General features: G+C 48.8%; 1 protein-coding gene across 1 annotated transcript; it reads left to right on the top strand.

Annotated features, from left to right (window-relative positions):
- Window positions 1-4,874: 4,874 nt before the first annotated feature.
- Window positions 4,875-7,523, top strand: FOXI3 (forkhead box I3; the record flags this gene model as incomplete). The annotated part of the gene is made up of 2 exons (XM_080344457.1): window positions 4,875-5,577; window positions 6,934-7,523. 2 exons carry the CDS (start codon window positions 4,875-4,877, stop codon window positions 7,521-7,523), a joined length of 1,293 nt encoding a protein of 430 aa, XP_080200583.1.
- Window positions 7,524-21,364: the final 13,841 nt, after the last annotated feature.

The raw sequence follows: 21,364 nt of genomic DNA, 5'->3' as shown, positions 1-21,364 counted from the left end.
TCCCTGCTTAACACTCCTCCCAAAAAAAGGCACTATCTGGTAGTACTAAGTTAACTACACCTCAGGAGGACTTGTTTAATGTTGCAAAAATAACATGTGGGATCAGAATGGGGATTTTTAAATGCTTTTTATGAATTTTAAGCCCAAGGAGCAGCATGAGCAATGCAGGGCACTGAGAGCTTCTGCAAACGTGCTTCCAAACACCTGGAGCATGAGCATAACCCACCCACAAACAATTGACCTTTTTCTGTCTCCCACCAGGCTCCTCTTTCTCCCAAAACCCAAAAGTCAGCTTTCTTTCCCAGGTTAGGTAAAATCACTTCTGACACACAGAGTCACTGACCCTGGTCACATCCCTTTGTCCCCCAAAACTCTGAGATTCCCAGTTGCCACGGTCTCGCTCACAAGGTGTCTGTTTAATCCCAGTTTTATTAGGAGCACAGCTCCGCGTAGCTTACAGAGTTCAAAGACAATGAAGCTTTTAGCAAAACTTCGGCTAACAAGCTCCCCTTCAGTCAAGGGTTAGGCAGGCCCAGGCTAAAACCAACCTGGGGGGGGTAAAAAAAGGAGAGAAAAAATATAGAGGATGGAGAGAGGGTGTTCCTCTGGATCAGTGCCCCAGCCCACAGCCACAGAAACACTTGTGCAGCCAGAAAAAGCAGCCAGGAGTGGACACAGAGCAGAACTGCTTCTTTCAGCAATGGTGTTCGCTCACAACAGCCTCAAGTGCTGGTTTAACTACGGCTTGTGATAAACTGTGATTTATTCCTTGCTTTGTAGCGGAGTCCAGGGGCTCCATCATGCTCAGCGCCTTGTAAACGCACCAGGAGAATATTTTCTGTTCTAAAACGCTAACCCTCAGCCTGCAGCCTGCAGTGCTTTTACAGAGAGAAACAAAACCAAACCAAGCCAGTTGTTGGTAGCCTGAAAAATCACGGAATGAGGACACGTCCCCAGGAAATGTTTTAGGGTCTGAAAAACCAACAAAGATTTGGAAACCTCTGATCTTATAATAAGGTAAGTTGGCAAAATTTGATTGGCAGAACTTCAGTCCAATAGATGACTAGATACAAGGAGGGAAGAATATACATTATTCTCCTTAGGTTCAATCTGTATAAGACGTAGACAGAATACTCTTCCCAAATTCAAGGTACTGAAACATTCACTGCACAACATCAGATGTTCCCTTTCTGTTACACATTTACAGGACAAATCAGAGGGTGAATGAAAAAAAGAGACTTACAGGCAGCAGATTAATAGGTATAAACCACCCAGGAAGAAATAGGCTTAGGTGTAAATAAGGGAGTTGTACTACAGTTTAAATTTAATTTTAGCTGTTCTTAGTCAATTCCTTGATATCATTGAGAATGAAGCCACAGTCCTGGACCACTGTGAGAGAAAAGATAATTCTCCTGTCTTGTCCAAGACAATGAAGAACTCAGTCCCTATTTTGTTGATGACTTTGGAGAAAGATATCTGCACATGAAGAATTATTTTATGTGTGGACCGTAAAGTTAGGGCCTTGCGTCTTGCCAGCCTCAGGGAGAAAGTGAGACTTATATTGCAAATGTGGCCAAACTAAACTAAACCTGTGGCTTCTGCTTCACTACAGGAATCCAGAGCCACTGAAGGGATGCTGGTCTCTCTCCTGCCGGTAAAGTCAATAGTGGACAATATGGATTATCATGCCCTGATGCTCCAACACGTTCCCTGTGGCTAAACTTCAGCATCCTCAGAAAACGGAGAGAGACCCCAGCGGGTGCAGGTATCAGTTCCTGCTGCGATGCTGGGTGCTCAGGGCTGAAGCATTTTCAAGGTTTCCGTGTTCAGCTGTAGACACCTGAGATTCACAACAGGAAAGTTAAACCTGTACCCGCATGTTCAGAGGAGCAGAGCCTTAGAGGCAAAGACAGTGTCTTCCTAGCAAGGGGAAAAAGCACTTGTTACGATCACAGAATCACAGAACCACAGAATGGTTGGGGTTGGAAAGGACCTCTGGATATCATCTAGTCCAACCTGCTTGCTAAAGCAGAACAATCACGACAAGGACAAGCACAACAGTGAAGAGAATGGTGTGGCTGGCACAAGGATGGGAAGGACCTCACTCTCCTGCAGCACTTTTCCTTGGGAAATCTCAAAAAACTTCTCAAGGCAACTGGCTGGAGGAGCTTGCAGGTAACCACAGCTGGCCGGGGACATGTTTCAGCCCTGAATCCAGGTGCCGTGGGCTCCTTGACCCTGCAGACATCACTGCCATGTTCATAACGCTGGTGCTAACAAATGTCCCAGCAGCTTGATTGTAACACAGTAATTTCACAGCAATGCTCAAGCCCGACCCCAAATCTGCTCACAGTGATGTGCAGTAGTTTCAGATCCTTACCTTGCAAACTATTTCAATTTTGCATTTCAGCGCCTCGCTTGCCAGCTTCTCGATGTGTTTCTGAAAGGCAAACGTTGCCCAGATCTCTCTGGAAAAAAGCACTTTTTAGAAAGCAGAGGGTCAGAGTGCTGGATCTCTTCGTGCTGCTCTCCTGCCGTGGCAGGAGTGAACAGCAACGGGTTTGTACTGTGAGCTGACAGTGTTTTGAGGCAACGCTGCATATACTTGTAGGATGAACGTATTGAGAAAATTAAACATGTTTAAAGCCATCACACCATCAAAGCTTTATTCTCTCCGTTCTTTAAATTAAGTGTTGCTTTACATATCCGTGCCATTCCAGCTGCGTAATAACCTCTCTAAAGCTATTTTTGTTCCACGTTCCTTACTATTTTGTAAAACAAGTTGGAGTTTTCTGAGGACATGCACTTTGTTTAGACCTAATTCAGCATTATTTTCTCACCCGCTCTCCTTTGTTGAAAGCAGAGAAACGAGCTAAAGAAAACTCCAAGGCAGCATTTCATGCCTCTGAGGGGAAACTGCCTTCCCCGCCCGCCGTAGCCGAGTGTTCCTCTAGATGGCTCTGCCTTTGCCCAAATACATCAAACCCCCGAAGCAAAAATCGCAATTTTGAGCGATACGGCGATACCCCTGACTGCTCCTTTCCCTCCTGTAACAATCGTGGGGGTTTTGAGCAAACGGATAAACAGAGACTTGTTGTAATTTTAAGGAATAACATTTTCGGCTTAGCTCTTCAAACACGGAGGGAAGATGCTTTTTAAAGATCTACCTGCTTCTTGTCCTTTAGGTGTCCTTTCTAGCCGTGATTTCCCCATAAACTGCTTGTTTTCCGGTCATACTTCAAATCAGCATTTTCCATTATAACCCTTCTCCAAAGAGGTGTGGAGTTGTTATAAATATTAAAGGCAAAGAAGCTGAGAAGGGAAAATACACCTTGCGGAACATAATGTAAAATTTTCCCTTGCTGTTCTGGCTATCCAAATATACATGGTAAATTCTTTCCTCAAAGGATACAAGATAAAATCAGCAACAGTGACAGAAATAAACAAAATAACAACAGAAAAACAAAACAAAAAATCTCCCCTTGTGAGTAAAGGAGGAAACTCAAAATCATAATACTTCATCACACTCACTTGTAAGCGATTCTGTGACCCCAAACTGTCAGACCACTTGTTTTAAAACGAAATATAATGGTGAAAATCCTCCAGTTATTACATCCCTGTTTAGATCACACGAGGGATGAAAATTTGGGATTGGAGTTATTCTGGGAAAGCTGCCCCGATGCGGCTTCACTGATTTACATGTGTGTTTATAACCATTTTATCGATGGCATAAAATGCAAAGACTTTTCCCAAACGCTTTTCTCTCCCCAAAACCTTGATGTCAAATCAAGACACCCGGCGCCTGCAACCCTGGGGAGAGCGCTTCACATCTGTACCTGGAAAGGGGATTTTTACGCATTTATACCAGCAGAAAACAGAGTAACAATCTCGGGATTTACATTTTCTAAGCGACTGACAAAAACTCTCTAAATTCTCCCGCAGGTTGACCGTATTTTTGCTGTTATACATGTGGGTCCGATCGTGCGCTTTGCCCCAGACGAGAGGGATTTGCCGGAGCTGGTCCCCATATAAACCTCGGGGTGTCGGGATCGTTACGAATGCCGAGAGCGTTTTCTCTGCAAAAGGATGTTCTTTTCCCCAAGTTTCCGCGAAGCCCGAAGGCGAAAATCAACTTTTATTCATCAAATCGCGCCCCGCGATCTCCAGCCCTTTCCTCCGCAAGTACGAGCGAACACGCCGATGTTGTTTGTTTGTTTAATTTCGGGCAATTCCTTACCCCAAGCTAATTAACTGCCATCTCAGCTCGGGCTGTTATGAACCGCTCGGCAAAATTACACGTAAGTAACAAGAATTTAAGCGAATTTCACCCTTCGCGCTCCCGTCGCGGCAACCGCAGCGATGCTAATCTCCCCCAGACCTCAGTTTCGGGGATGAAGGGATCGGGGACGATCGCATGCATGGGAACGGGGTCCAGGGGGGACCGTCCCTGCTCGGCGGGGCAGCACAGAGACCCACGGGACGCGAAGGGGGGACACCCGGGATGGGGGGGGTGTCAGGCTCGGGGATGCTGCCCCCGCATTGCCGGGGCCGCATCCAGCCGGGAGCCCAATCCCTGGCGCCTCCCGCAGCTCCCCCCTCGCCGGTCCCTCCCCCATGTCCGCTTTTGGGGCCTGGCCTTGCCCCCCTCCGCCTCCCTCCCCGGCGCGGAGCCGCGCTACTGGCTGCTCCCTGCGCGCCGCCGCCGCCCGCCCAGCCCCGGCCGCGGGCGGGGAGACCGGGCGCACGGCAGCGCCTATAAGGGCACCGCGCCGCAGCCCCCCGGGATTTTTTGGTCTGGAGCCACCGGGGCCGCCGGGGGGGCAGGCTGGACGGGAGCGGGGGGGAGCGCCGGCCGCCCTGCATGGCCAGGGATTATGAGCGCCGGTGAGTTGCAGCAGGCGCAGCCCAGAGCTTCGGCGCCGGCGGCCGCCCCCGCGCCCCCGCAGCCCCGCAGCGCCCAGGAAGCCCCCGACATGGCGGTGTATTGCAGCGAGAACTTCAGCGTCTACCCCCAGCCCAGTCTTCACCCGCCCGGCGCCGCTGCCGCCGCCGCCGCGGCCGCCGCAGCCGCTGCAGCCGCCGCCGCCTCCTCGGGGCAGCGGGCGGGCGGGTACGCGCTGGGTGACTACGGGGCGCCCGCCAACGCCGGCTACCTGTGGGGCATGAACAGCCCCGCTCCCTACCTGCAGGGCCCGCCCGGCTCCGCCGCCGCCGCCGCCGCCTCGCCCTTCCTGCCGCCGGCCTCGTACGGCTGCTCCCGGGGCGGGCAGCTGGTGGGGTCGCCCTCGGCGCCCGGTTCGCCGTCGGCGGGCGGCGCGGAGCTGAGCTGGCTCAGCCTGGCCAGCCAGGAGGAGCTGCTGAAGCTGGTGCGTCCGCCGTACTCGTACTCGGCGCTGATCGCCATGGCCATCCAGAGCGCTCCGGAGAGGAAGCTGACCCTCAGCCACATCTACCAGTACGTGGCCGAGAATTTCCCCTTCTACAAGCGCAGCAAGGCGGGATGGCAGAACAGCATCCGCCACAACCTCAGCCTCAACGACTGCTTCCGAAAGGTGCCCCGCGACGAGGACGACCCCGGTGAGGCTGCGGGTGGGCTGGGGAATGGGGGATGCGGCGGGCGCACACCCCGCGGGGCTGCCCGCACCCCCGTGAGGAGAGCGGACGGCAGCGATCCCCTTGGTCCCTTGTCCCCTCTAGCCGGGTGCTGTGAGGATACCAGGCTCTCGTGTGCTCTCGAGGACAGTGACATGAGGAGACCGGGCTCCATTGGCCCCTCTGGGCTGGCAGTGGGAGGAGGCCGGGCTTTCTTGTCCCTTTCGGGCTGGTGACATGAGGAGTTCGGGGTCCACTGGCCCCTCGGGGAAGGTCACTATGAGTAGATCGGGCTTTCTTGTCCCCTCGGTGCTGCGGGCTTTCTTGTCCCCTCGGTGCTGGTCGCTATGAGGAGACCAGGCTCCCTTGTCCCCTCGAACCAGGCACTGTGAGGAGACCGTTCCCCTCCGTCCCCCTCGGTCCCGGCGCTGTGAGGAGTCCGGGCTCCTTTGTCCCCTCGGGGCCGGTCGCTGTGAGGACACCCAGCTCCCATGTCCCCTCAAGCCGGACGCTAATAAAGAGAGCGGCCGCCCGTCGGGCCCACCGCTGGCCCTGCGGGAGGGGCGGGCGATGGGCGGCCGGTCCCAAGCCTCACCCCCTCCCCAAGCTGGCCGGCCGGGCTGAGCCCGGGAGTGCCGGTTGTGCAAGGCTCGGCTCCGTCGGCCGTGATTCACGGCTCCCGGCCGGGCCCCGGGGCACGGCCGGTGTCCGGGAGTGGGCGGAGGCGGCGGCGCGTCGGGCCGGTGCGGGGCCGGCCCGGCCGGGAGGGGACGCACCGATCTGGAGCCTTCTGGGCGACATTGTGGGGTCACTGCTCCCGTCAGGCCCGGGCACGGCCAAGGGGTGTGTGGGTTCAGCTAATGCCACCACAGACCCCTTACACTAAGTCGTGGTGCAGCTTGTCTGCAGCCCCCATGGCTCAGTGCTGCTGGCCTGACGCCCCCTTGGTGTACCGAGGTGCACCAGCCCACCTTTCCATCAGCTCTTCTGAAAAGAGCCATGGCAGGGGCACCACCTTGTCACCCATGGCCGAGGTGGCTGCAGGTGCGAGGGAACCAGAGCAAAGGGAGCCTTGCTTTGCATTCCCTTCGCCACAGGTGCACATCCTCCAGAGAGGTTTATGCTTTATGATGGGGAAGTTCTCCTCCTCCGTGTGGCATCAGAAGGGTGAAGGTGGTGATGTCCTAGAGCCAGGTTTTGGATCCTTGTACTGAGCAACAGTCAGAGAAGGAACAGGTGTGGGTGTTGTGCTGACTGGACAAGACGTAGATATTGCTTATCTGTGGTGGGGCTCGCTGTCACAGAAGCTGACTTTCTCTCGTTTCTCCCGTTTTCCACCAGGGAAAGGAAACTACTGGACCTTAGATCCCAACTGTGAGAAGATGTTCGACAATGGGAACTTCCGTCGCAAACGCAAGCGGCGCTCTGAGCCCAACGCCCCCACGACCACATCTGCGGCCTCCTCTCTGGGGGGCCTGAAGACTGAGGAAGAGCGACCCATCCCCACTGCAGGCAAACCGTGTGGAAACAGCCCACCCCCAGAGCTGGACCCCTCGCCTTCTGCCAGGGACCATCCAAAAAGCTCCTCTCCCTCCGGTATCATTTCATCCACCCCGAGCTGCCTCAGCACCTTCTTCAGCGGCATGAGCTCCCTAAGCGGCGGGGGCAGCCGGCTGACAGGGGGTCTCGGCAGTGACCTGCATCACAGGAACTTCTCTGCGGGACAGCTGAGCAGTGGCACTTTCACCCCTTCCAGCAGCTCTTCTCAAGAGGTGCCTTCACCAGACCAGCTGCAGCGGGTTGCGGGACCTTCCCCCGCCTACTACAGCTCCTTCCATCCCAGCAGCAGCAGCCAGGGAGCCCAGTACAACCACTACTACAACTTTACGGTTAACAGCCTCATCTACACCCGGGATGGAACGGAGGTGTAGGATATGGGGGCAGTCGGCGCTGCAAAGGGAATGGGAGTTGCAGATGTATTTTGGCAGCACGGAGGACCATAGGCTTTTGCAAACAGCATTTCAATGTGGACGCTTCCCAGGAGTTCTTCCAGGAAGACAGATCTTCTCACCTTTCAAAATAAGAACACTCCTTAAACACCAGCAGAAGGCAGATGCAAAGTCTTTTCCCCATCCTGGAAAACGTTAGGTGGTTTAGATGGCTTACTGTCTAAATTCTGCAGATGAAAGCGAACTGAATTAACTGCTTTCAGAGGTTTCTAATCCTGAATGTAGGATAAGAAGTTTAAAAACTATAACCATAAAGCGATATCAGCAAGAGCGAAGTGTAGACATCCAGTGAGACTTAGAAGAGGATAAGAAAAAATAATATGAAGAGATTTCTTATGAAGTGCCTTGTAAAACATATTAAAAAACTCTTCTGCCAGCAGTTGCCTCTGTAAGCCCTTGCTTTTCTGCCCTGATCCTGCAATATGCGATACACGGGGAGATACTCTGGGTAAACACCCACCCAAAACCTCCTCGAAACCCACAGAGGTTCACTCTAGTCTTCCTGTGTATGGCATATTGTACAGCCAAGGCCACCTCTTGTGGAACAATCTTTCCCCTGAGCTTAGTACCAAAGATAACTTTAGCCATGCAGCTTTAGCACGAGAATAAACCCTGGGGTATTTTTATACATATTTGTACGTAATGTAACTCTTCTGTACATATGTTTCTATGTGGTTTTATATTTGTAAATTATGCTCTGGAGCTGTACTTATTTATAATGTGTTTTAAACTTGGTTAAAGTTTATTTTACTTGGTTTCCCCTTCTTTTTGGTTGTTTTATTTGTTTTTAATTTGTTGGTTTTGTTTTTGTTTGTTAGTGTATTAATGAAACTTTTCAGGCTGAACAGCTGTCGGGAATAAAATGTTAACAATTGTTAGATTTTTGCCTGGTTGTTCCTCAGTACGTTTGAGGTATTTTAAAACTCTGTGGGAGACAGGTTTTGCTTTCACGTGGTTTGGGACAAAAAGCGCAAAGATTTATGAACACTTTTATCTGCATAGTAAGACAGAAAAAACATGCCATGGGCCCAAAGGAGACACATCTGAGCTGATTTGCAGCCTCTCTCAGTCTCGCTGTGCAGAGTGGGCACTCTGGGCTTGTTTGTTTGTTTATGTTTGTCAGCGGCCTGAATGGCAACTGTCCTTTTTCAGCCTGGTTTAGTAAAAAAAATAAAAATAAAAGCTTGCTAAAGTAAAAGAAATGGGGCTGGTTCCAGCGTGGCGCTAGCTAGCAGGAGGTACAGAGTCTCAGCTTGACTGTTGGTTCGATCCGTTTTGCAAATCAGTTTTTGGACAGGATTGCACCTGGTTAGGGTGGCAGGACAGGTGAGAGATTGGACAGTGGGTCTGCTGAAAATCCTGATGCCTAGTGCTGGGAAAGGAGGCTCCGTCCTAGAGCAGCAAAACTATAAGTTGCCAATTCTTGCCGCTTTTCATAAGCTGTTTGTTGGGTGCTGTGAGTGGGTAGAAAAGAAATATAAATGTTTTCATGAGGAATGCAGCAGGAGTAATGAAGTTAAGCATGAAATTGCAGCTATTTAACATAAATGTGTGATGTAAGGCCGTTCCTGCAGGCTATTCAGAAAACAAAATTGTTGGCAGTGCGATGCAGCGCCTTCTTGCTCGCTACCTGCGGAACGTACAGGGTGGTGATGCAAGACAAACCACTGGCCTGATCCAAAATATAATGAAACCATGACGAAATGTCAGATGACCTCCATGTGCTTGGCATTGGGATCCAGTACTTTCCCCAGCACTGGCCAACCGCCGTTTGGGCAATAGCTGAGACCAGTGGGCGGGTGGTAGCTCCTGCCTCATCCCCTTCTCGCTCAGCTCTTCCCAGCACAGATATCATCTTCCAGGCTTTAGGGGTTATTGCTCCATATCTTGATTTTAATTTGTGTCTCGGGTGATGCAGTGGTAGTGACAATGGGTGGGAAAGGGCAGGCTGCCATTAGATGGTCAGTCTTGGCCTGCTCAGGTTCAGTTGCATCAGGTGTGAAATGGCTTGATCTGGATTTTGAATTGCTGAGTAATATCTAAAAGCAGTGGAGGGATTCCCAGCATCTTCAGGAGATTAAGAGCCAGTTCTTAAGTAAGCAAGGAACTGCTTACTGCTGTATCTAAGTGACCATTGCACCCCTTCTCTGCTCCACCAGCCTGTTGTCAGACCTTAGCAAGCAGTGGGCCACTGTGGGACACTTGCCCATGTCCAACTCGTGTTCTTCCACCCAGATTTGTTTCAGGATTTACCCTCTGCTGCTTCCATCAGGTATATGTTTCTGCAGACAGTACCCATAAGCATTTGCTCCTGAGAAACACAAACCAGTTGCAAATTTATTTTGCCGTGTGGTCTGCCTCTGGCCGTCTGTCCTCAGCAAATATCACATGGCTCAACAGACCTTCTCATGCCACATTGGTTGAGTGGTGGCATAGCCAGAATCTGGCAGAGCAGAGCCCAGAATTCATCCACCACAGTGCTCCAGACCACCTCCTGAGGGATGGTGGTGGGGTCTAGGGAGGTTTGGGCATGTCTAACTGTTCCTACTGCACCTTTCCTGCCATTAGCACCAAATCCTGGTCCCTCCAGGGAAAGTGAGTCCTTAGCTGGAACCAGGTGCTGTGTCCTCTCCTGCAGACAGACCACCCCAAAGGCTGGTGTGTGCTCATGATAAAGCAACCTGCCCAAGGGACATTTGAGAATAGATTTCAGCAAATAGACACCTAGTCTGCAGAGAGGAGCAAAGTCAAAAAGCCGATGGCAGCCTTTCAGGTTTCCTTTTGTCATTAAAAGAGACTCTTCTTTCAGCAAATCTTGGGAGAGGGAGGGCAAGAGGATTGAGTTTAATGAAAGGCACTTAAAAGCAGCAGGGCTTTTGTCATGGGCTTGGAGGATTTTCTGTGATTCCCCCACTGAAGGAGGGGGAAGACAAAAGCAGTTAGCCTGCTGGTCCCACCCTGCGAGTCCCCCCTCCCCTCTAAATGCCAAGGCCATGCCCGGCATGGCTTGTTCTCCATGACAATGAGCCTCTTCCCAGCCTGGGTCAGGTGGTAGCCCAGCAGCCCAGGGCATGGCCTGCTCTGAGGGAAGGTGATGGAGAAGCATCCTTCCCTTGCAGAGAGGCTCAAGCTTATCACAGAATCATATAATAGCTGGGTTGTAAGGGACCTTCAAAGCTCATCCAGTGCCACCCCTGCCATGAGCAGGGACATCTTCACCAGCTCAGGTTGCTCAGAGCCCCGTCCAGCCTGGCCTGGGATGGTTCATCCACCACCTCTCTGGGAAACCTGGGACAGGGTTTCACCACCCTCAGTGTCAAAAATTTCTTCCTCATGTCCAGCCTGAATCTCCCCTCCTTTAGTTTAAAACCATCATCCCTTGTCCTGTCACAACAGGCCCTGCTATAAAGTCTGTCCCCATCTTTCTTATTAGCCCCTTTTAAGTACTGAAAGGCCACAATAAGGTCTCCCTGGAGCCTTCTCCAGGCTGAACAACCCCAACTCCCTCAGCCTTTCTCCACAGGACCTCAGGCCTCTGCCCTCTCTGCTCTGGTGGCCATGGGAATTGCCCTGTAAAATGACTTCTGCTGGTGTTGAGGGAGCAGTGATCTCATGGGGGGTTGTTGGGAGCCCACAGATCCCAGCTGCCGGACACTAAAGCTGAGCGTTGCAAGAAGTCTCATCTTTGCTTGTTTTTTCCACTCTTTCTAGACATCCAGAAAAATGCCACCTCAACTGGGCAAGACTGATGCAGCACAGCCGTACTTCACATGAAACCATGGTCATGCTGATGTCTTCAACCACAACCACCTGGTACCTCTGGCCTGTACCCTCTAACACTCCCAGGCAGAGACTGTGGTTCTTCCTGCTGAGGGTTGCACACACGATTACTAGAAAAGGCAATCCCTGCTTGAAAAGAAGTACACTCCAAAGGCATTTCAAGAGATGCGTTGGATCAGTAACACAGATGTTTGCTGGCTCCTACGTGTGGCACTTCTCCAGCGTGGGGTCGTTTAACTTTGCTCAGCGCTGGCCTTATCGACATGCCAGCAAAGGTTCAGGCAGGCACCTACTGCAGGTCTGCACTTGAGCTACTCCACATTACAAAGGCTTTGCCAGTACAGCTGGATCAGCCCAGTCCCCTAAAGGAGACCCAACTCCCATCAACAAAGGAAACTCCTATGCCAATGAATTTAAACCCCCCACCCCCAGCAACACAGAGTATATTGTGGGGCGGTGGGAGGGGATTCAAGAGGCAGAACACAGCCATCCATGCTGGGTTTCATCGCCCGCCAACTCCTTTTGGAAATAGGGCTTCAGTTACTGCCACTGGCCATGGACTGTGGTTTGCATCTCCTCTGAAGGAGGCTTTTGATTTGTGCTGTCGCTCATCAAGCCCATGAAAATTGGCCACAGTATGTTGTGCCTGTACAGAAGGTTTTATTGTCTTTTTTTACACTGTTTGACAGTGACTCTTCCCTGAAATCTTTAGGAATAGTTCAAAAGCTGTAGTAGTGTTCAAGGAAACTACTCTATAGACATCCCATTTTTCATAGCATTTCTAGCAATGTAAAATCTTCATCAGACTTCTTGAGGTAGGGCCACAAGCCCTGCAGATTTCACCTGACTTTGAATATGATCTACCTGAATCCTGTCCTGCTCATTCATGGGTGGCGATCCTGTCAATCTCACTCTGGTAGCATATAAAACAAGAGGTACAAAACCTCATCTTGTAACTTGACCCAAGAGAGGCAAGATGAGAATCAGGCCTGGCTGCTGGTACATGGATGGCTGATGCCTCAGCTAGAAATAGCTGTGCCAGATGGAGACTGCAGTTGTTGGGAAGTTGTTGTTTCTCCTTAGGCTTTCAACAACAACAACAAAAAAGACTAGTTTTATTGTCCTGTTAGAGAATCCCTCCTGATTATTTTCCTACTGATTGTTGAAAGAAGAAAACTATGGATTTACCTTTTCTTTTTCCTTCTTTTTGGCAGAAATCTCCATCAAGCTGAACTCCCCCCACACTTTTTCGATTAAAAAGAAAGTTGATGGAATGTTTTTGACCAAATTACTGAGCGCAATATTCACCTGGGTAAGGTGACGAGAATTTGCCCCTCAAGGAATAACTGAAGTGTAATGTAAAACATCAAAGGTGCTTTTTTTTTTTTTTACCTTATACCTGAGCTATCTCTGAATCATATCAAATAATCTTCTCGTTTCATAACACCATACAATGCAGGCTTAAAGTGTATGTGATCTGCTTTGTGTACTGCTGAATGGATGATTAAACTGTCTAACCTGAGGGATATTCATCCAGGGCCTGCACCAAACACAGTGAAGTCAGGGGAAAGACTCCCACTGACTTCAGAGGGCTTTGGAGCAGACCCATAATCAGCCAGGCTCTAATATACTTCAGGTGGTGTCTACGAGACTGCCTGGGGACACGTAAAACGAGCTAAAGATTGCACATTCGTGAATTAAAAATCATAGGCCCAATCCAGGCAATTGTCTGCCATAGGAGAGCAGAAAACATTGCCCCCGTCCACCTGGGCTCCTCGGATCATTTTCCATTTCCTACAGCCTATTGTGTCCAGGATTTATTGACAAAGCAAAGCTCTCGCCGTGCAGCCAGTCCACAATTGCAATAAACAATGAGAGATCAGGTCAGGACCAATGGTTAATTTGCCCTTGCACCCTTCAAGTCGTGCTGATTTTGTATTTAATTAAAGTCAATAGTGGAGCTGAGCTGTGCAGTTTCCCTCCCAGCCCAGTCTGGGAGGGTGGCAGAACACACACCTCACCCTACCACTTCAGCACTATGACAATAAGTGACCCCGAAACACTCAGGGTTAGTGCCTCAGCTCCAAGAAAATCACAGAATCATCAAATCATTTCAGTTGGAAGAGACCCTCAGGATCATTGAGTCCAGCCATAACTTACCTCTAGCACTAAACAATGTCCCTAAGAACCTCATCTAAAAGCCTTTTAAACCCCTCCAGGGATGGTGACTCCACCACTGCCCTGGGCAGCCTGTTCCAATGCCTGACAACCCTTTCCATGAAAAATTTTTTCCTAATCTCCAATCTAAACCTCCCCTGGCACGATTTGAGGCCATTTCCTCTTGTCCTATCACTTGCTACTTGGAAGAAGAGACCAACACCTTCCATGCTATACCCTCCTTTCAGGTAATTGTAGACAGCGATAAGGTCTCCCCTCAGCCTCTTTTTCTCCGGGCTAAACAGCCCCAGTTCTCTCAACTACTCCTCATCACACTTGTGGTCTCCAGGCCCCTGACCAGCTTCTTTGCCTCCTCTGCACTCTCTCTAGTACTTCAATGTCCTTCTTATGATGATGGATGGAGTCAAAACTAACACATAGCAGAACCAAGCTTGGACTTCTTTCAGCAAAGTCAATGAAACTTAAATGACACCGAATGATATTGTGTGTCTGTGGAAATTACATTTACACCCATGTAAGCGGTCTTTTAATCAATGGACATCTAGTGAAGCTGCCAGGCAGCAAGTTCAAAGCAGACCAGAGGAGGTGGAGGTGTCTTACTGGTGGTAGAGGAGCACTGGGTATCTCCTTGCTTCAGGAGGTTGGAAGCTTGTGGGGAGGCAGGATGGATTCATAGAAAGGAAACCCATCAGGGGTTAGAAAATGCAGGGACCCCCTTCTTTAGGCAGGAAGTTCCTGGACAGACTGCAAAATGTTGAAGCATTGAATGTGTTTTGGGGAAGTGCCACTGTGCAGGACAGTACAGACCTTTTGGTACTGTGAGGCAGGAGAGTAAGTTCAACAGTGTGATCCAACAGAGCCGTTTTATGTTCTTATATTTATAGTAATGTAGCTGAAAGCATCATTCCAAGTTTCCGTCTTAGCACAGGCTGATGCAGAGCTCTGGCCAATCTTATTGATTTCCACAAGCACTGAAGACACTCAGTTTGCTGCAGCAGTTCTCACCCTAAAAAAATATCTGGCTAAGTTAGGTCAGAAAAGCTGCTCTCTGCAGGTGCCTATTTCTCTCCATCCAGTGCAGAGGAAGCCTGGAGAGCTAATTTAGGCCAAGCTTTTATACCTCTCCAAGGCAGGAATGCATGGATGTCTGCAGATATGGGATATCTTTCATGTGCGGTCTTATATCTGGTTACAAGTAGTAACATGGACATTAGGGATGGAGGACTCCAAGGAGTTTTCAGAGCAAGGCACAGTCCTAATCCATAGGTGATCCTCCTTGGTCATGGGAGAGGTACAGGAGAAGAAAACTCCTGCACAGCATTTTCTTCTCCCACACAACAACATCTCAGCCTTACTTTGGTTCTTTCAGTTCTGGGGACAGTCAGGGAATTTCTTTGGGGTGGAACAGGAAGATTTGATGAACTCTTTTACTCCACTTATTGTATTCTTGCTCCTGCACTTCCCTCATCAGTGTTAATACCTTCCAGCAGTGCAATGTGATCAATATGTCATGCGTCTTCAATCCTGCTGCAATAACTGCTCATGGAGTGTAAAGCTTTTGTTTTTTTCAGGGAAATATTGTTTCGCAGATGTCCAGGCCGCTCTGCATTTCTCATAGAAGCAGCTGTTTGTGAAGGGCAGCCAGGCTGGAGATGGCAGGAGGTGAAATTTGTGGTGCACTGAGATTTGCAGCTCCACTGCACCCTAAGCTGTCCCCTGCAGTTTTGGGACAGCAGTTTTGAAATCATGTGCCTAAATCGTTAGTTCATCAGTAGTGTCAAAACCATTGGATGTCTTAGTGGCAGAAGGTTGGACAAGCTTTGCTGGACAAAAGGATAGCAACACTTATGAGAGAAGTATGGCAAGACACCCTGGCCTCACTCCGGTGAAGCTTCATTAGGACCTTTCATTAGACCAGAGCTCATTTGAACTTTGGAAAAATGGATTCAGATCCTAGAGAAGCCAATGTGAGTTTGAGGCTTTCCCACCATTTAGCAAGTGAAAATAAACCACAGTCTCTTCAGACAGAGCTCTCAGCTCATGGGAAAGGTAGGAACCACTTCGTCCCTGCTTGCATGTAAAACCATGAGAGCTAATGGAGAGCAGCTCAGTTCAGTAGCCAAGGCAGCATGTGCCTAAACATGGATATATGTTGTCAGAAGATAAGACGACCTGTCATACTTTGGTGGAGAAAAAATTACTGTCTTTTTCCTCTCCAACACTTGCAGCTTATCCTTGGCAGCACAGCAGAGAAGCAGACCTGACAAGAAACCAAGGAGACCCTTCAGAGAACCAGGGAATGTGTTTATTATAATTGAACAAGGGATTGTATTTATTTTCACTGTCCTTGGCAGCGAATATGTGAGCAGTGACTAGAGCAATGAGCATGTCATGAATGTTAAGGTCATTAATCATAGCTCTGAATTACATTTCTTTCCAGGCACCAGCTGCTTGTCACAGTATGAAACCTCATTCCCTACCCTGGAAAGGTGACAATCCAAAGAGACAAGTGTGACAAAGAGACTGAGTGTGACTGGCCCCATTTTACTGCAAGGGGTTGAGGAACATCATGGGAAGGTGATTTGTTAAAGGTCACACAGGGCTATAATGGAGTTAGGTGTCAAATCCATAATTCCCATCACAAAACTGTCTTTTCCCTGCTGAGTCAGCATGAAACACCTGGGCACGGCTCCAAAATCATCCTTCCTTGGTGCTGTGACAGAAAAGCACCATGGATCACAACATCACTTGCCTAAATCTTACCTATAATCGCTTTACACAGGAGCATGGTTGCTGCGGGGGGAACATTGCTCCTGCCTGGGAAATCCAGTCACATTTAACCTTCCTCCCTCCAAACCCTACAAGTCACCTGCACACCCAGGGACTGGTTCTCTCCCAAGAGATTTTAGGTAGTGTGTGAGACCTGTCCTTAACCACAAGACAACTGGAAATGTGCTAAACCTGCCAGAAACACTACCAGCAGCCGGGACCTGCAGTGACAAGACATTTGTGATCCATTTTAATGCATTTCAAACCTGCTCAGGTTTTATTGTAGTGGTATTTAGTTTGCACGCCACAATCCTAGAAAAAAGGGTTAAAAAGGATTGTGAGCACTGGAGATCTGATAATCTGATTGCATCAGTTCAGGTCCCTTCTCTACGCCCAGTGCAATCAGGTTTGCATCCAGGAGTGATACTGATCTGATTCCACCCAGTTTGAACTCTCTCCAAGCAGCATCCTTGCTCCCAAGGAACATGTGCTGCTCGCACTTGTACCTTTCCACGTAGCTGCTGCAATTCTCTGAGAACATCTGCTCTCCCTGTTCCTGGAGGTGAGGGGGAGTTTTTTCCCCAGTTTTTGGTGGACAGATGAGCTCCTCACCTCTGGTTTGATGAAATGCTTCGGATGCAGGAATGCCGCTTTCCCCCTGGCCACTGATTCCCACCAGGAGAAAGTGATGCTCAGATCCTCAGCTATTAGGAGGTGTTGGTTGGATAAGTTTGGGAAAACATGTAATTTTGCAACAGGGGAATTGCCCCAGCTCACCTCACATCAGACATTTCACTGCATGACTCACTCCCTGGACTCCTCTGACTGTACAGAACATACTTCTCCTGCTTCTTACATGACTTGGACACCTCGCTCACTTATAGACACCCACCTGCAGACACGTACGATTCAGTGTCTCACCTGCAAGCTGCATCCTGCCCTCTCTGCCCACCTACATGTCTGGCTGTCAGATCCTCACCAAAACTCCTCAAGTCTTTCTAAGAGTGGGATTAATTTCACTAACTTCAGGTGTTTCCAGCACAGATGTCTACATCTGAGCTAATCACCCTTGTCTCCTTTTGAGCTGAAGTAGAGAAATTGGAGTGATGCACCTGTTGGGTTTTTTTGGGTTTTTTTTTTTGAGAAATCTCCTTGAGGAATGGATGAATCAGCCCCTAGATCCCTTATGCAAATGGAGAGGGGCAGATCTCCTTTAGTCAGATGAATTCCCTCCCCACAATACTGCAAATATCACGAAAGCCACCAAGGGCAGGGAGGCCAGAGATGTAAATCACTGTGGAGGGAGAGAGGGGTTAAGTGAGACAAGGCAAACCCATCAGGAACCATTCATTTATTTCACTGCCCATAGAAGAGGTCTTTTTCTTCTCTACACCACTGTGTTTCTCTAATTGTTGAAGGAATGAGGCCAAGTCCCTCTTCTGATGTAAATCCCCCTGGATGCATCCCATTATCCAAAGTACGGACAACTTCATTTGCTCTGAAAGCAGCGCAGGGAGCCACGCTGGGCCCAGGCTGACTGACTGACACCGAGAAATATAATTCAATAGCTCTGATTGTTAAATGCTGCTCAAGCAGTGAGGAGAAACAGCCCGCATGGGCTCTCCTAACCAGTGAGTGGCTCCAGTTGTGTTCCACTGGAAGGATGCAGGTGAGTGGATCTTCTGACTGATGCAGGCTTTCAACCAGCATCACTGTTTGGAGTCCATCACCACCAGTCCCAGGAGGTAAAGGAAAATCTCCCTTCATCCTTTCCAGGGGGCAGTGAGGGCAGAGATCTCTGTGGTTTCCACCCCTCTCCTCAAGGTTTTCAATGGATCCCCAAAACCCATCCTTTCATATTGTGTTTCCAACACCTGGCTGGTCTAGAAAAATCAGAGCTGGGCACACCAAATCACTTAAATTCCTTCCAGGTTTATAAAGATTTTCCAAAGCTTAACTACATTTCTAATTGTCATGCCACCTGTATTGAAATGTACTGTATGTGTTAATCTCAAATTCTTTTCTCTTTCCATAATCTTTTCAAGTTTTCCTGCACTCAGGCAGTAAATCCAATTAGGTCCATGGGTTTTAGTAGAGAGCCAAATTTACTTTTCAACTCCAGACATTCTTTTTTCTTCCTTTTTCTTTTTCTTTTTCTTTTTTCTTTTTCTTTTTCTTTTTCTTTTTCTTTTTCTTTTTCTTTTTCTTTTTCTTTTTCTTTTTCTTTTTCTTTTTCTTTTTCTTTTTCTTTTTTTTCTTTTTCTTTTTCTTTTTTCTTTCTTTTTCCCTTTTTCTTTTTCTTTTTCTTTTCTTTCTTTTTCCCTTTTTCTTTTTCTTTTCTTTTTCTTTTTCTTTTATTTTCTTTTTCTCTTTTTCTTTTTCTTTCCCTTTCCCTTTTCTTTTTTCTTTTCTTTTCTTTTCTTTTCTTTTCTTTTCTTTTCTTTTCTTTTCTTTTCTTTTCTTTTCTTTTCTTTTCTTTTCTTTTCTTTTCTTTTCTTTTCTCTTCTCTTCTCTTCTCTTCTCTTCTCTTCTCTTCTCTTCTCTTCTTTTCTCTTCTCTTCTCTTCTCTTCTCTTCTCTTCTCTTCTCTTCTCTTCTCTTCTCTTCTCTTCTCTTCTCTTCTCTTCTCTTCTCTTCTCTTCTTCTTCTTCCCTTCCCTTCCCTTCCCTTCCCCTTCCCCTTCCCCTTCCCCTTCCCCTTCCCCTTCCCCTTCCCCTTCCCCTTCCCCTTCCCCTTCCCCTTCCCCTTTCCCCTTTCCCCTTTCCCCTTTCCCCTTCCCCTTCCCCTTCCCCTTTCCCCTTCCCTTTCTTCTTTCTTCTTCCTTCTTCCTTCTTTCTTCTTTCTTCTTTCTTCTTTCTTCTCTTTCTTCTTTCTTCTTCTTTCTTCTTTCTTCTTTCTTCTTTCTTCTTTCTTCTTCTACTCTCTCCTTTGCCCTTTCCTTTCCCATGCCATTCCCTCCTCTCTTTTTCCTCTCTAAGCCCTGCCAGAAGTTGCACCAGTAGCAGCACTCTGCTCCTCTGCACGTTCCCCTGTCTTGTGTAGGCCGAAACTGCTGGAGGTAGAGGTGTGGCAGTGATGTTTGATCTTATTTCACATTAAAACTCTTCTACCAAGGGCCGATCCCCCCACGCACACCTTCATCTTGAAGAGCATCCTACTCTATCAGTGCTCTGCGGGAATGAACAGGCAGAGTAAGGAAATACCCGTCGTAAGCAGGGCTGGCAGGGTCGGTCCTCGAGCAAGCTGCCATCCCCACAGGCTATAAAATCTGTAGCCTCCTCCAAAATGAAGGTGAACGTGATGGCACCGCTTTTAGATAGCTCGTGCAGTTCATGCCTCAAAGCATGTTCTGGTTCCAGCTGAGGATAAAACCTCACCAGGGCCAGAATTTTGCCTGCACCTCCCTCCGAGGAATATCTCAGACCTGCCTGTGTTGTCCCTGCTTTATTTCTCTGAGGGCAGAATTAGGCACTTAAGAGCATCCCAGCTTGTAGCCTTCTGACTCCCCAGGTACAAATGAATGGGAATTATACAGTGACTGATTATATAAAATAGAGAAGTACTTGAAAAAAGTGTGTGTGTTTGGGTGTGATAAGGATGAATCAGGTGTGAGGAGGATGTGCTCCCTGACCTGACAGGGAAGCTGCAGGATTCTCTCTGGTGCACTTACTGGGATTGAAACAAGCCCTTCCTTCGTGTCACTGTAGAGCTTTTGTGTTACAAACACCGAAGATTTTCCTCCCAAAATGTTTTGAACACCACTACATGGAAGCAGCACTTCAGACTCTGTTTTCTGCAGCCCACCTCGGTGCCCTGGGCGAAACCTGGTCATTTTAGTGCCTTTAGCTCTGAGAGCTCACAGAGACACCCCAGCCCACCCAGGCAAACTGTCCCATTGCAGGTATCTCCAGGGAAAGCACAACTGTCTTGCAGTCAGGTCACCCAGAAGACTCCTGGACAATGTCCCTGTGATGAGGGAAGGGAGTTGCTGGGAGAAGGGCAGGCTGGGAGCGTTAAGGAGCAAAGTTTGGGAAACTTGCTATATGACATGACCATGCTGAGGATGATTCTAAGTCAAAGAGCAGAGAAGTAAAAGCCCCAGCCTGTGCAGGATCACTTTAAAGGCAGCATGCATAGCAGGGAAGGCAGGAAGGGTCATGTTTGTCCCCAAGACATGGAGAGGTCACCCAGCCCCAGCTGAACTGGAGAAACCAGTCCTAGATATGATTCCTGAAGTGCCACCAAGCTTTTCCTTGAGAAGACACATAGTGGAGGCCTCCATGGTACTTCAAGGGTTGCACACTGGTCAGTGGAGGAACCATATTTTGGCTCCTATGGTACCACCATCATCATTAGTGAATACTCAGAGGTCAGTGCTGCATTTTCAGCTCCTTCCCCAGCAGGTTGGACTTGGATATTTGGACATGGGAAAGACACAGACAGTTGTGAAAAAAATCAGAGAAGACCAACAAAAAAGCTAAGAGAATGAGTGAGAAACAGAAAGAGTGATTGAGTGTGAATATCATGGCAGATGAGCCAGAAATATGACCAGTAACTGAAGCTATGAAGAGTCAAAGGACAGGGAAGAAATACAGAGGGTTGTGTTAGTGGGTATGAAACTAAATGCCATCAGCTGAAAGACAGTGGTTGATCCCCAGCTGCTCCATCTCCAGTATTTATGATAATTTTAAAGACCACATTTGCTGGAGACACAAAATGGCTCATTGGGAGAACCCTAAAGGTCACTGAGGAGCAGTGGTTTCCGTCAGCTCCTGGCTGACCTCATCATGAAGGTACTTGACATCACCTCAAAGACAAACAGCCTGAGATGTCTCTCCAGCAGCTTTCTGAGGGTCCATAGCTGTAAAGACACACAGCTTTCCTTTCCCCCACCCCTGTTGCACCCACACAGAGCACAGGAGTCCTTACACCAGCAAGTCAGCATGTCTTCTAAAGCCCGGTAATGTACTTCACGAGTATCGATCTGTTTGTCTCACAAAGTGCTTTTCTGGCCTGCTGCAATGGGGCTTTTCAGAC

Source organism: Nesoenas mayeri (assembly GCF_963082525.1).
Source record: "Nesoenas mayeri genome assembly, chromosome: 4".
Classification (NCBI taxonomy): Eukaryota; Metazoa; Chordata; class Aves; order Columbiformes; family Columbidae; genus Nesoenas; species Nesoenas mayeri.
This window is presented reverse-complemented; position numbering and strand designations above follow the sequence as displayed.